This window comes from Ixodes scapularis, unplaced genomic scaffold, assembly GCF_016920785.2.
Source record: "Ixodes scapularis isolate PalLabHiFi unplaced genomic scaffold, ASM1692078v2 PGA_scaffold4__175_contigs__length_147842914, whole genome shotgun sequence".
In the NCBI taxonomy this organism is placed as follows: Eukaryota; Metazoa; Arthropoda; class Arachnida; order Ixodida; family Ixodidae; genus Ixodes; species Ixodes scapularis.
This window is the reverse complement of record NW_024609879.1, coordinates 123,288,814-123,302,748: the sequence shown is the minus strand read 5'-3', so window position 1 is coordinate 123,302,748 and position 13,935 is coordinate 123,288,814. Positions and strand designations below refer to the sequence as shown.

At 43.6% G+C, this 13,935-nt stretch overlaps 1 protein-coding gene across 1 annotated transcript in view; it reads left to right on the top strand.

The window, feature by feature from the left end:
• Positions 1-13,935, top strand: part of LOC8035766 (solute carrier family 26 member 6-like) — a 32,741-nt gene that overhangs the window by 11,781 nt on the left and 7,025 nt on the right. Inside the window, exons 3-10 of the mRNA XM_042293698.1 lie at positions 318-430; positions 909-1,073; positions 1,707-1,862; positions 7,727-7,806; positions 11,388-11,541; positions 12,339-12,452; positions 12,597-12,674; positions 13,128-13,223. Coding sequence (XP_042149632.1) covers positions 318-430; positions 909-1,073; positions 1,707-1,862; positions 7,727-7,806; positions 11,388-11,541; positions 12,339-12,452; positions 12,597-12,674; positions 13,128-13,223 — 956 coding nt within the window. The remainder of the gene's footprint in view (positions 1-317; positions 431-908; positions 1,074-1,706; positions 1,863-7,726; positions 7,807-11,387; positions 11,542-12,338; positions 12,453-12,596; positions 12,675-13,127; positions 13,224-13,935) is intronic.

The window sequence follows — 13,935 nt, the reverse complement described above, 5'->3', positions numbered from 1 at the left end:
CAGATAGGGGGGTCGCGATCAGCCAATCAGGGCTCGGCGTTCTGACGTCACCGCTACCCTTTGCGCAAGAAGCAGACAAACTTGCCCTCCGCCCGTTTCCATCTGGATGAGCAGCGTGTACGGTTGTATCTCCCTACTGCCTGATGCACATTAAAGCCCCAGGATAGCAGTGGTACTTCATTGGCAAAACGTTTTACCTACCCCGGAGTGAACAGATGCCCATTGGGGCCAGCTACTGCCCGCACCTTAAAGGGACAACGTAATTGCAATTTTTTTATGCCGTGCATGTGTACTCATTTGTATTCTGTGTTGCCCAGGTGCCTTCGCCGTCGTCTGTATGATGACCGGAACAGTGGTAGGCCAGTACGGCTTAGAGTATGGAGCTGCCAACGTAGCATCGAGCCTCATGTTCTTCGTTGGCCTGTATCAGGTGCGTAGCATTTGGTCTTCGAGTCGTCTACTCCGTCTGAAGATACCCGGGATACTCGTGAAAACAATCGCTCTTTTAGGGTCGTGTCGCTATCCTTCACCCCAAAGCGCATATTATGCATCCCTATGCTTGGCGGTGGAATATTGCGATCGTCCTATCTTAGCCCCAGTCTCGACACCCTTTTAACGTGTATGGTGGATGGTTTCACAAACTTCTGATACTATTTCGACAGGACTTGGATCTCCTTAACACTTGCCTTGTGCATAAGAAGCAGTATTTTATTTCAATGCTTTTGTTTTCGCCCCATGGAGTTCAGCCTTAGGCGCTTGGTCGCTCGGACTGTATTTTTTTTCTTTTGTTTTTTATCATAATCTATCACGCGCACTTTTATTTATACGATATAGAACAGTCTTTCATTTGTGTTTTGTTAGACTGAAATCGTCGCGCACCCATAGTACCCTTGTTTGTCGTCTTGCAGCTGTTCTTCGGCGCTTTGAACCTGGGCGGCCTGAGCGTGTTCCTCTCGGAGCAGTTTGTGAGCGGCTTCACGGCTGGAGTCTCAGTGCACATCGGCTCCAGTCAGCTGGGCAGCCTTTTCGGCTACGACGTCGGACACTTCTCAGGACCATTTTTGCTCATTCGGGTGAGCAGCACAGATACAAACATATTTTAAACTGTGCATTTTTGTTTTCTTGCAAAGCTATGGTAGCCGCGGACACGATTGCCTTTCTTGGGACAACAATGTTGGGCGAATATAATCGTATATTCAAATGCTTGTCCCATCAACTACTTATTATTTAGCCCGAAAACTGGTTGTGTGTGATTGGTTCGTGAGAGACCAGTGACGGTGACTCACACGGTGACTCACACGGTGACTCACACGGTGACTCACACGGTGACTCACACGGTGACTGACCGGTGACTGACCGGTGACTGACCGGTGACTGACCGGTGACTCACACGGTGACTCACACGGTGACTCACACGGTGACTGACCGGTGACTGACCGGTGACTGACCGGTGACTGACGAGCGCTTTATTGTGGATTATCTCTTATACGATATTTATGTCCTACGAATTTGTTGATGATATCGAAAAAAATAAGAAACAGCAACTAATGAAATTGCAAGGTTTCACTTCTATGGGAAAAAAACCGTGTTTAACCAAATTATGAGCAACAAATGTGCAAGGTGCAAGTATCGCATAAAATCTGGATCTTTTTTTAAAAAAATCGCAAAGATTAATACGGTGTAATTTTGGCCTCCCTTTTCCCTAGCTCTACACTGCCTTCTTCGAGAAGATCAACACGACGCATCTCCCCACTTTGGGCATGTCCTGCAGCTGCATTTTCCTGCTGCTTCTCGTCAAGCTGGTGGTTGATCCTTACGTTGAGCGCAAGATCAGGATGCCCGTTCCCATTGAAATGATCCTGGTAAGTTTTTTGCGGGCCTTAAATAGTCACTGACAAGGTACTTATACTCGCCGAGGTTTGTATTTGTATATAGAGGGGGTCACAAAAAAAAATTAACAGGTTTTTCTTTTTTACTGCAAAAATAAACTAGGCATCGCCGAACGCTCATTCTCCGCCCAAAGTTAGCGCTAGAGGTCACAACCAGATGCCAAAGTTTCAGCCCGATCCGATACCTTATTTAAAAGTTATGTGATTTTCTGAAAATTTCAATGGGAAAAGGGCGGCCGACGCAGTTTTCGAATGCATGGGGTTCTATGAGATCGGAAAACGAAAACGGGCAAAAATGGGCTCTATTTTGACATTGAAATTTTCCAAAAATTACATAATATTTGAATGAGGTATCTGATCGGGCTGATACTTTGGCGTGTGGTTTTGACCTCTAGCGCTACCTTTGAACGGAGATTGAGCGTTCGGCAATGCCTAGTTTATTTTTGCGGTGAAAAAAAAAAACCCCTGTAATTTTTTTTTGTGACACCCTGTACATGATGATTTATAACAACCTAACTACGAAGGACCCAATTTTCGGATCGAAATTAGTTTTCATTCCGCCCGAAAACCGCCGTTCGAAAACTAGCCGGTTTGAGTCGCGCTCAGTCTCCTCTCCGTGGTCACGTGCCTTTCCCTATGGTTTAGATACGAACACCAAATACAATAACAGTCGTGGTTTATCGAAGGCACACACTCAATATTGCAAAGAGGACAAAAAATAATGTGGCTTATAAAAAGCTCAAAATACTTTGTTAAAAAAGAAAAAGTGTGTACAGAAAACTGGAAGCACTCCGTACATTTTCCGTGTAATTCTCAACATGGCGTCGTATCGCGGGAGTCGAGGGTTGGACGGCTCAACGAAGAGGACCAAGCGATAACGACGCACAGCAGCCGTGGGACCTCTACTTAACAGCTGCTGTTCGCGGTACCGACGAATTTGTCTAGCATCGAAAGAAAACTCTTCTAGCGATCAAAACAATTCGCATTTATTCCGTACGACGCGCCCAATTACCTAGCGGATTTGCAGGAAAACGAATCCAAGTAGTCGCCCCTTCTCGTATCTGAAAGACATCACTCGCCTTACGAACACAAATTGGTAAAAGCTTGAAAAACGCGCTAACGCCATCACAAGGTGCTCGACTTTTGCGTTTTTCGTGCAACGGGCGACGTGCGCGTTTTTCGTCTGCTTCGCACAGCCGAAAAAACGACCTGTTTTTCAGCTATGCTTTAACGTCTCAATATTACGTATATTTTCAGTTGTTAGTTTATTATTCTGCTTTTAATAAACTAATATCTTAATATTGAAAAAAAAATCGAGTTATAACATCGCATCGTCAACAATAATTTACGTGAACGATCGGTGGGATATAATGAATTAAACAAATAACCAACGAACTGTAAAAGCAATGTATATTTTAAAATAATAAAAAGTTTAAAATGGTGATATTGTATCGTACAATAAAAATGTAATCAAGTGAACTAATAAAACATTACGAGACATTAAATTACGATGCATCCTTCCATATTATATTTCCAGAACTTTCACATTTATATGTTACACGTGAAGTTTATTCTTGGACCTCAAACGCTTCCCATTCAGTTACGGCAACTTGCAATTTCTTAATATAAAATGCAGATGGCGACACGTGTTGAAGAATAGCTTGCTGTGCATTTTCCGTCGTGTGTCGCTTGGAACGGCACGTGAAAGAAAAAACTGCGAGATGTTAACTTGTCAGGTTCCTGGATGCCTGAAGTGAGCGAATAAGGGATATCGGACCAAGCACGAGGCTGCGGGTGCACCTCAGCTGCTTTTGCGCACGTACAACTGTGCGTCGGTACACTATGCCTGACGCGATCTAAGCGCGATCCAAATGAAATGGGAGCCGTGGAAGGGATTGCGCCAGTTGCGATTCCGCCACGTATACAAAAATAATTTAATGTCCTTATCCATTACAGAAATCATTTTCGTAATCGGACAGATACCCAACTGAGTATTCTAGTAACGTTGGGTTAAACCAAGTGCGGTAAAGGATCGTTGCCAGAGTGTGTTGGCACACCGTAAGGTCACTAAATCCTGGGAAAGTAGTCCCTAAGCTCCCCCCGTATGGTCACCATGTTGGTCCGTAAAAGGAGCAATTTCTCCTTGACCCCTCCGTTCTTGGTGAGGCGATCTAAATTCTCTGGTAGCGGGTAGGGTTCATGGAGATGTTCCTTGTATACCGAGAGTTTGCTATCCACACACTGGCGAAACAAGCGTACATCTTCGCACCATCACCACATGGTGAGTCGGTGCTTAGAGGGACTGAAAAATAAGTTTACCTTTTTTTAAAATACGCAAGAGCCACAATACCATTGCAAGAGATCCGTTGAGATAGGCATGATTGTTAAGTTGATTGCATGAACAGTGCCAAAGACGCTTCTATTGGCGAGGAACGCTTCCAGTACGATGATGCTCCATAGTGGTCTTGGCACGACTGGTTTAGAACGACCCTCTGGTAGCTTCGAAGATTTGAATGGACCGAGATGTCGATTTCCATGGCAACGTAGTCAGATTAGCCAATCGTCTTGCGAGGCTTTGGTCGTCTGTATGTTGGTATATGTTAGTGTCTGGCTAGCAGGTAGGCAGGCAATGGCGCTACTTTCCCTGGGTCCAGTGGGTTTGGCACACCGAAAATCTGAACAGCACCACTCAAACCACGGAGTTCACGTTGCTCAACCCGCCTGCATCCTACCGGCGTGCGATGGTATATTGCTACTGCGTGATTCACGTTAAAGACCCCAAGCTAACACTTGTTCTGCACCGGCCAAATTTATAATATAATGCGGGTAAAAATGTCGTCGTACAAAATTCCTGCTGTTTGAAAAAACTATCAACTAATTTTGAATGCGCCTTGACATTGCACTGTTAATGTGTGTTCGTGCGTTCGCGTTTTTTTGTTGTTGTTCTACATTTTTGATTATGCAGTTCTTAACTCTGATGAAATATAGTATAATTGTTGAACTTGACCGGTGAACGAAAAAAACAGACGCACTTAATAAAAGAAAAAGAATTTCTTACCATTGTCTTTTAAAATCTTATAGCAGTTCACGCCTAAATCAGTTTACGTTTGAGTGTACCAAAAAGCTTTAAAAGCGAGCTTTATGCTTTCAACGGCTCTACCGAGCGCGTACGCTTGTTCACTGGTAGGGTAATTCAGGGCACCATGCTCGCGCATGTAGGTTCCGCTTTGCTCGTACGGTGAAACCAAATACTATACTGGTAAAAGCATTTGGTGAAAAAAAGCTTACCTTCTGCACATGTGAGATGCCCTCAATTTTCACGTGACTACACATGTGCTCATCACACATTTTTTCGTTTCCCACTGCGATTAAGCTCGTGCTCTTTCGTGTGCTACATGGATTAGAGGCCAAGGTAACTCAGGAGCAATCTATTTCGCGGATTGCGAAAAAAACCTATGCAATAGCCACGTGTGCCACAATCAACACGGAATATTCCAAACTTCAATGTGTTCGCTTGCATAGGTTAACAATGTTGTTTTTGAAGAACTGCGATTGGTAGGAAATCACGTGGAAAAAAAATCGCTGTCGGCTCACGACCGTTGGATTGCAGGAAATACTCATATTCGGCGCCGAGATGAGCGGTAGCTATCAACAGGTGGTTTTTCTCTAAACCAAATTCAGAGTTAGAATATTTCCTACTTTCTGTTGTAACCAATCGGAAGACAGCTTACACCAATTCTTAAGGTAATTAGGTATTATGAACGTTCAAACATTGCGGCGAGCAGTATACGTGCAGAAGTTTTGACTTTTGATGCACACTTATATTTCGATACTCTGAATGTGGTGTGAAACGTAACTCTGTTTCAGCGTTAATGCGCGTCGTAGCACCGTATTTTATACAACTTCACACTTTACCCTTTGCATTTTTTTTCTTAATTTTTCGCACATGACTGTTTGCCCGCAAAAAAATCGTCAAATTAAGGCTGCTACATTGTTTAAACTCTGTTAAAAAGCTATCCACAGACCCAGATTATTTGCCTGCTACCACTCATTTTATTTATCACTCAAGTCGTATTAAAACTAAGTTAACGCTTAATGCGGTGAGTGAATTTTTAACCTTTGGATTACTATATTAGGCGTAAAACTTCCACCCCAGTACTGCTTCGGGTTTACCGAACTCAGTATCTACACCCGAGTGTCAATTTTCTTGTTTTTTTAATATCATATGGTTTTTGTCAATAGAAACGCCCAGTGACCTTAATGAGACACCTGACAAACGAAATAGCTTATTTGTTTTGATTCTTGTGGTATTTATCTCCTCAAGCTAGAACTTTAGAAACCCGCGTCAATCACGTCATAACTTTTACCTGGAAATTCATAAATAGCTAAACACATGCACGACAAAGTAGCCGGCCCGTGATCACATGGAAATATGTGGGATGGGCGTGCAAGACTTCTTTTTGGCTAATTGCGCAAGGGCAATTTTTTTATTTTTCAACGCGTCGGTTCTTTCGTTGAGCATGTGTCTCGCCATCTGGTTCTGGAGGACTTCCGCGTTTTGTTCTGACCACATCTGCTGGAGACATGATCTCGGAGCGTACGTATGGCGTAGGTGGGCGTAGGCAATTGCCCCCTTCCCCCCCCCCCCCCCCCCCCAAATCCCTTGCACAAAAACTGGTGCAGCCGAGCGCGTTTCACAGAAAGCTCGCACAGAAAAAAACAATCGAAGAATGCAGGGACGTCAATTTCAGGATATAGAAAAATACCACACTGTATCGAAGGTGCCGACACACGATTTATTGCATTGTTTTACAGGTCTGGAAGGCGATTCCATCGCCCTCTGCTGGTTCAGAATCACACTAAACAACGGTGGGATTGTACCTTAAAAAACACCGCCGAAAGCATTGTTTTTTTGTCTGGTCATTTAATGTCGTGTCAGGAGACTACCCAATGAATATTTTGCTAGCGTCGCGTATATTTTTAAGGTAAAAAAACTCGACTGCTCGAAAGCGAAACCAAAACACGTGCATGGAAGCTTGTGGGCGGAAATCACGTAACTGCACCCAACCTCGTGTTTTATTGTGTGGGTGTTTTTTTTTTGTGTGTGTTTTTTTGCTATGCTCTTTCTGTTTTTGAAGCAGACGACGACGAACTTGCGTCAACCGTTTGTCGTGCGATTGTTTCGCACTTATTTTCTTTCCGCTCGATGTTCTGCGCGTAAAGATGGATTGGCCGGTAGCGCGAACGACAGTTACAAAGTTGCGTCCCCACGTCCGTCGCAACGTTGGTTTGTCGTGCGCCGCCATCGCGTCGTCCAGCCCGCGGTACGTCGCCATACAGAGAATGACGTGTACATGTACTTCCTGTGATCTGGGCGACGTTCTTGTTTTTTTTTGTTTTTTTTTCTTTCGATCAACCTATTAGCAGCTTCTTGAAAGCCACAAAAACCTCGGAATCACATTTTCTTTCTATTTTTAATATTGCATCTGTGTCTTAGATAACCCACGACTTTGAAAATATTCGGTACACATAGTTTGAACTTCACATGACCGGGAAAACGTGAGTGAGCGCGATTAGAACCGGACAACTCTCGACCGGCTGTCTTCGCGCGGAGTGAAAACAGAATTTTGGGCTGCAAATCGTGTTCCAGGTAGTTTGGCTCTTATAGGTCACGCTCAAATAAAAACCTCGGCGAGCAAAAAATACCCTTTCGGTGGTCCTTCAGTAAAAATGGTCCTTCAGTAAAAAGAGACTGGAAGGGGATCATTCATTTATTAAGACAGATCTAACAAAATATGTTCCGTCAAATACTGAAACAATGGTTCTTTTTTCCGTAGGTCATCGCAGGGACTCTGCTTTCCCGCTACATGACTCTGGAAGACAAAGGATTTGCCGTCATTGACAACATTCCCCGAGTGTGAGTCTTTCTGTCGCTTTATGTTTCCAACGAAGTTTTTGTACGAAAAAAGTGCTCGTAAAAGGCTTTAAAGGTCTACAGGCCTCATGTTCATCCTCTGTAAAATCGTTGTTAGGTAACATGCATCTAACGGTCTAACCAGTACTTGATGTAAAGTAGATGGTAAATGAGAGGTTATGTGCTTGAGTAAATGAGAGGCTATGTAAGTACACCGGACGCAATGTGCTTAAAATGGAGTACTGTAAATACAATGTACTTTCAAAGTAAAGTGCAAGTACTCAGCAAGAATCTTTCATTCCTGTATTGCAGTGTTGTTTTTAAATGCTATGCATAAACCCAAGGGGTAAGCGAGGGGTGCATCAGTTATTTTCGGAAATGGCGAATAAGTTAGGCGGCCAAAAAGTGGTTGGTTTACTATCGCTGACAAACTATTAAAAACTCACAACTTGTAGGGCAATTATATGTATCGGTCTTATAACCGCCTTTACTTCACTTAGAAAGAATGACCGGATGACATCTTGAAAGACGATAGCACGTTTTCATATGATGAGGCGCCATTGTTTTTCTTTGTGAGATGTTGGTGAACTCTTATACCATAGAGGAGGCTATGCTTATACTCAACCACAAGAGTTGTGCATCCTACTGGGAAAGACTTTGAAGTCGGGAGCTGGACTTTGTTCGGAAAGCACCAGCAAAAAAATTTAAGTAAAGTACGAATACATCCTCGGAGAATGTACTTCAAGTAAAGTGCACGTTTTCAAAAGCCACCTGAAGCAGTACTTTCAGTACGATATACTTTAAGTACTTCCCAACACTGTGGGGAAAGCTCAGTATACGCGATTGAAAAGCCGGGGCCTTTCAATGTGCACGCCAGTACAAGGACTGTTCTAATTTTAATTCCAACGCACACAATTTGCGGTGTTAAGGATGTTTAAAGTGCCTGGGTGCTTAAACTCGGGTGTATTAGGGAGAAAAAAAGGAAACATTTGGCCTTTTTCACTTAGGACTGAACGTTGGACAAACTGTCATTATCAGGAACGTAGAGAAATGCATTTGGTAAAACTCGTAGGGCAAGATCCGCTATGCGATCTGCGCTTCCTGCTTTGTTATAGCTAGGGCTCCGTGCTTTCGGAGTTCATTTTTCGTCAAATTCGGAGGGTGTTTTTCGGAGTTTATTTTTTGCCGAAGATTCGGAGTTTATCGGAGTTTATATTTTTTTTATTCCCGATTTTCCGAAATTCGGAGTTAAAATTCGGTGTGTTGCCTATTAAATATAAATAAATGAATAATAACCGAATGTAAACGTATGCCAGATAAAAAATAAAACGCGCTTGTATCAATTGAAATATCTTCAGTTGAATTTGGCGTTAATGCCATTGTTATTGGCAATACTAATTTATCCACGAGAAAAGTTACACAAGTGGCGCTTCGATAAACGTCGATACCTTAAAATCAATAAACTCCCGGAGGTAGTCGCTAGGGAAGCTCGCAGTCAAACCATCCTATTCCATCAATCTAGCCCGCGGCCGAGCGAGGTGGAGTGGTTAAAGTGGTAGTAGAGAGTTTGAACTGCCCCTCTTTCCAAATTTATACAATCCCCATGGTCCATAGCTTTCACTGTTACTAAAACATACCCTCTCCTTCCTCTAAATCACAAATCGCATGGTCCAAACTGGAAACCAATACAGGGGCTTTTGTCGTGACACGAATTTACAACGAACGATCTGTTGCCCTCAATCAACCTTGAAGAGACAAGCGGCAAGACCCCTTTTGACAACGGTCTGAGATTTGAAAGATGATTATAGTTCCATTTTCCCAGGACCTTTAAAGGGGCACTGAAACCCCAAAGGTCGTACTCTTTTTTATTGTCTAAAACGATGCAAGTTGTACTCATAGACACGCAAAAAAAACCGCATCGCGAAAAAAAAAATTTCCCCGCGCGAGCGCGCGCCTTTTTATTTTTGGCGTTTGTATTTCCCGCGCTCACCTCCTTGCTTCTTTTGATCGGTAACGTCAAAAATCAGGAAATTTAGAAGCTTTGTAGGCGACATTTCTATAAAATTTAATAACGGCAATCGTAAAACGTGTTTTTTAACGCAATGACGAACGCACTACGGCCTTTCTTTTTGAAATACCAAAAAACAGATTTCGGTGTGATGTCGCTTCCTGGATTTCTGTTCTCCCTCGGAAAACTTGGCGGCACTCGAGCAGAGGCTTATCGCCGAGTCGGGGAAAAAACCGGTTTTTCCCCGCGCCGGCTCCCTTCTATCCCGCTTGCTCACCTCCTCCTCTCTTCGGGTCGCGGTAGCAACGGCGCTTTGCTTCACAGCGTGGTGCGGAGGTCCGAAAGAAAGTCGAGTGGCAGGAGACCGCAAAATTTGACTCACTGCACTGGCGCGGATCGCGCGGGAACTTCAAATTCGGCATTTGGAAATTGTTTTTTTTTTTTAATTCACGAATACTGAATTACCAAGTTCCGAATTTTGAGGGTAATGTCCCGGCATCATTTTCAATCGTTTAGGATAATAAAATAAATTACGATTTTGATGTGTCAGTGCCCCTTTAACTCCGTGCTGATCAAACTATATAAAAACTTATTTTAGTTTTTTTTCTTTTGCCGGGGGGAGGAAGGAAGGAAGGGAGGGAGGGAGGGAGGGAGGGAGTGCCATTGGCAGACAAATATTCGGAGTTCATCGGATAAATCCGAATTGACCAAAATTTTACCGGCGGGTGTTTTTCGGAGTTTTTCGGATTTATCCGAAAACACGGAGCTTTAGTTATAGCGATAGCCTCGTGCTAACAAGCATTAAACTTCACTGAATGCATTCCTTTTTTTTCTTAATGTGTGAAGTTTGTTCGTCACGCTAGTGCCGTGCTGGCTGCTGCTATGTCACCAAAGGCTTCCTGTTTCCATCGTTGCATTTATAGGCAACGTTATCAACCATTTCTGACATGCGCCACGTTGTAACGCTTCAGGATGAGGCGAACGCAATTTAAATTGGCTTCCACCTGAAATGAAGTGCACTGAAAAATCGTTTCCTCCTGCCCAGTCTAGAGTTATAATCGCCGCGCTAAACTTCCATCAGCTCGTCTGCGCACTGATTGTAATTCAGTCAGTTATATTTGTAAAGCGGTGCACAAGTCACCTATAGAGGGCGCGAGTTGCCCTCTAATTCAGGCGGAATTCCATTACTTCGGCGTCTATGTCATCTTTATCTTGGGGTACTCGCCCAAACATATAAGTAGAAAGCTCCTGGAGGCAACCTGACGCCACCAGAGGTGAAGCCGGGGCAAACTTCCGGTTTGAAGGGGCACGCCCCTAACGATGACTAAAACCAAAAGACGCTACTGGGCGGACTTGGGCAACCTTGGGTACGTTCCCACCGAACGAGCCTCTACTTCCGGCTTCACTTGGATTTTCTCATTTGGCTGGCTTGAGCCGGTATGTCGCCTGCTCTTATTCCTACCTCCGTGTCCCCAAATATTTGACATTTAACCATTAAGGATCGGGCTTTTACGCTGCGTCACTCCATTGCCAAATGCTACTTCAGAACGCTGCACCCCGCTTCTCTCTTCCACAGGTTCCCGATGCCGACGGTGCCTGACCTCAGCATTGATCTCGTATCCAAGGTTGCAATACCCGCCCTGGCCATCGCCATTGTCAGCTTTGCAATCACGGTCTCTCTGGGTCGCATCTTCGCCAGACGTCATGGTGACGAAATTGTGCCGAACCAGGTGCCGTCAATTCATATTCGCTGTTTTCCGGGATACAGATCGACGCGCATAGTTCGCATAACTTAAGATTGTCACGAAGTCACTTAAGCTAGTCGATTTACAGAGAAAATGTATTTCCTGATGTCGACTGCTTTACCAAGCCTTTGTGTATCAGATTGTCACGACCAGACAAGTACACGTTACTGAAATAAGGGACCTAAGTACCATTACTCGTTACTCGCAAAGTAACGAAATATACGCTGCTCCTTTCAAGGATACAAAAAGTAACGTATTACCTTGCCTTGAAAGTAACGCTGTATTTTCTCGTTACTCTGAATGTCGCTTTCATGAAGCACTGGCGATTCTAATATTTGCTTCTTTTGCATTCATGAATAAATGTGACTATATTGACATATTTTGTTAGCGTCCTTTTATGGTTTGTCTAGCGTTTTCTTGTCGTGCAAATCACCAACATAAGCTGGGCTGAGAACAAGGTTGCGTGCATGCGCTGTACACGTTCCCCTCCAGAAGTGACTAAATACCGTCACCTGTTACTTCACCGAAAAGTAACGCAAATACTCTACTCGTCCCTTCTCTTAATAAGTAACTAAGCCGTCACTTTGTTACGCAACGCGTTACCCGTTACGTGTTATGTATAAGTATGGTCCTGAACACAGCCTGTGCTTAAAACTTTTCGTATTGAGCCTGCAATCCACATTCTACATTTTACCCTGTAGCACCTACACCGAATGAACTTGAAACATTCTAATCAGAGAAAAGTTTTCAAATTTATTTTGTGATCTGTTTGGATTTTGCAGGAATTCCTGGCGTTGGGAATGTCCAACCTTTTCGGCTCTTTCTTCGGCTGCTTCCCGTGCGGTGCGTCCGTACCACGCAGTTCCATTCAAGACAACGTGGGCGGTAGAACTCAGGTGAAGCTTTTTGCAATTTATGCTTACGTTGGTTGGATATATTTTTTTATTAAAGGATGTTTCTAAAAATGTTAACCTCAAGACATGCATGCCAACTGTGGCGTTAAAAGTCGCCTATGATGTGTTTTTTTTTTTTTTTTTCAGCTTGTCAGCCTTATTAATTCGGCGTTGATTGCCATTGTACTTCTGTATCTCGGGAGCTACTTGGAGAAACTTCCAGTGGTAAGACGGCTTTTTATACTTTAAATAGCATTCAATAGATGATTGCCGTTATCTTTTTTAACAACAGCTTGCATAGAGAACAGAAGATAAGGGTATTCACATTAGAGAATTCATAGAATCGATTTTGCTTCAAGTCTAGGAAAGTGTTAGTCGAGCTTTACTCGTTGGAATAGTATAAAATTGAAAATTAAACCACTTGGATTTAGAGCAAGTAGGCATGCGAGCTGTTGAAGGATTTACGAATATCTTCAAAAAGAATATTTAGCTGAGTTTGGAGTTTCCTGTCAGTCCGTCCCTTTATGTCGCCTGGCTTTAGGGTTACAGTGTCTGATCAAACCACGCTCTGCATTCGTATTTTTCCTCTCTTTAACCTGCATGTCTCTAGTGCAATGCTTGGCCTCAATTTTTCCGTCCAATTTTGAAGACTAAATCCCTAATATTTTTTCTCCTTAGGCTGTTCTGGCTGCGATTATCTTCGTGTCTCTGAAAAAGGTTTTCATGCAAGTCCGTGATTTCATCAATTTTTGGAGAATTTCCAAGATTGACGGAGTGAGTTTGTTGCGCATATTTTATTTCAATTATACATTAACCTATTACTTAAAAAAATGATATTGTTCTCTTTCATAGACATTTCATCTATTAGATCATATTTTATTTTTCAACTTAAATTTCTATTTTCGCAGTTTTTGTTCAAAATACCTACTCAATTTCTTTGTTTTAACGCCCACGTTGTCTTAAAGGGCAACTCCGCTTCATTTTTGATATTTAGGAAACTGTAGCCCTCCTCAGGGTATCATGTAGGAAGACCCCAGGTCAAATATTACGACCTAATTCCGTCTCTATATTTAATTAAGCGGCCAGCAAACCTTTTAGTGAGCCAAGACGCCGAAATCTGCCAACTCTAGCGTGCGACGTGAGGCGCAATTGTCAGCGCAGTCAATGCCACGGAGTTGGAGTGGCCAACGTTGAGCCACTGCGTCAGAGGCATGACTACGTCATTCTCACGTTTTGTTTGTTTTTACTTCTCAGAGCGAAATTGAACGATGACGTCATGAGTTTCTCCTCCCGGTGTAGGCTGACCGGGCGTCCACGTGATCACCGTAACGCGGATGCGCTAGTTTGCGCTACCCTGCGCCCTTATCGGTCTGTTTCTCCGCTCCCCCTCTCCTCTTTCCTCTTCTCCCCTTCTCCCCCGGGCCATCACCGTCCATGCCATGCGAAGCGACCTGCCCGCGTCGCGTGTCCTGTCCCTCGCCCCCCC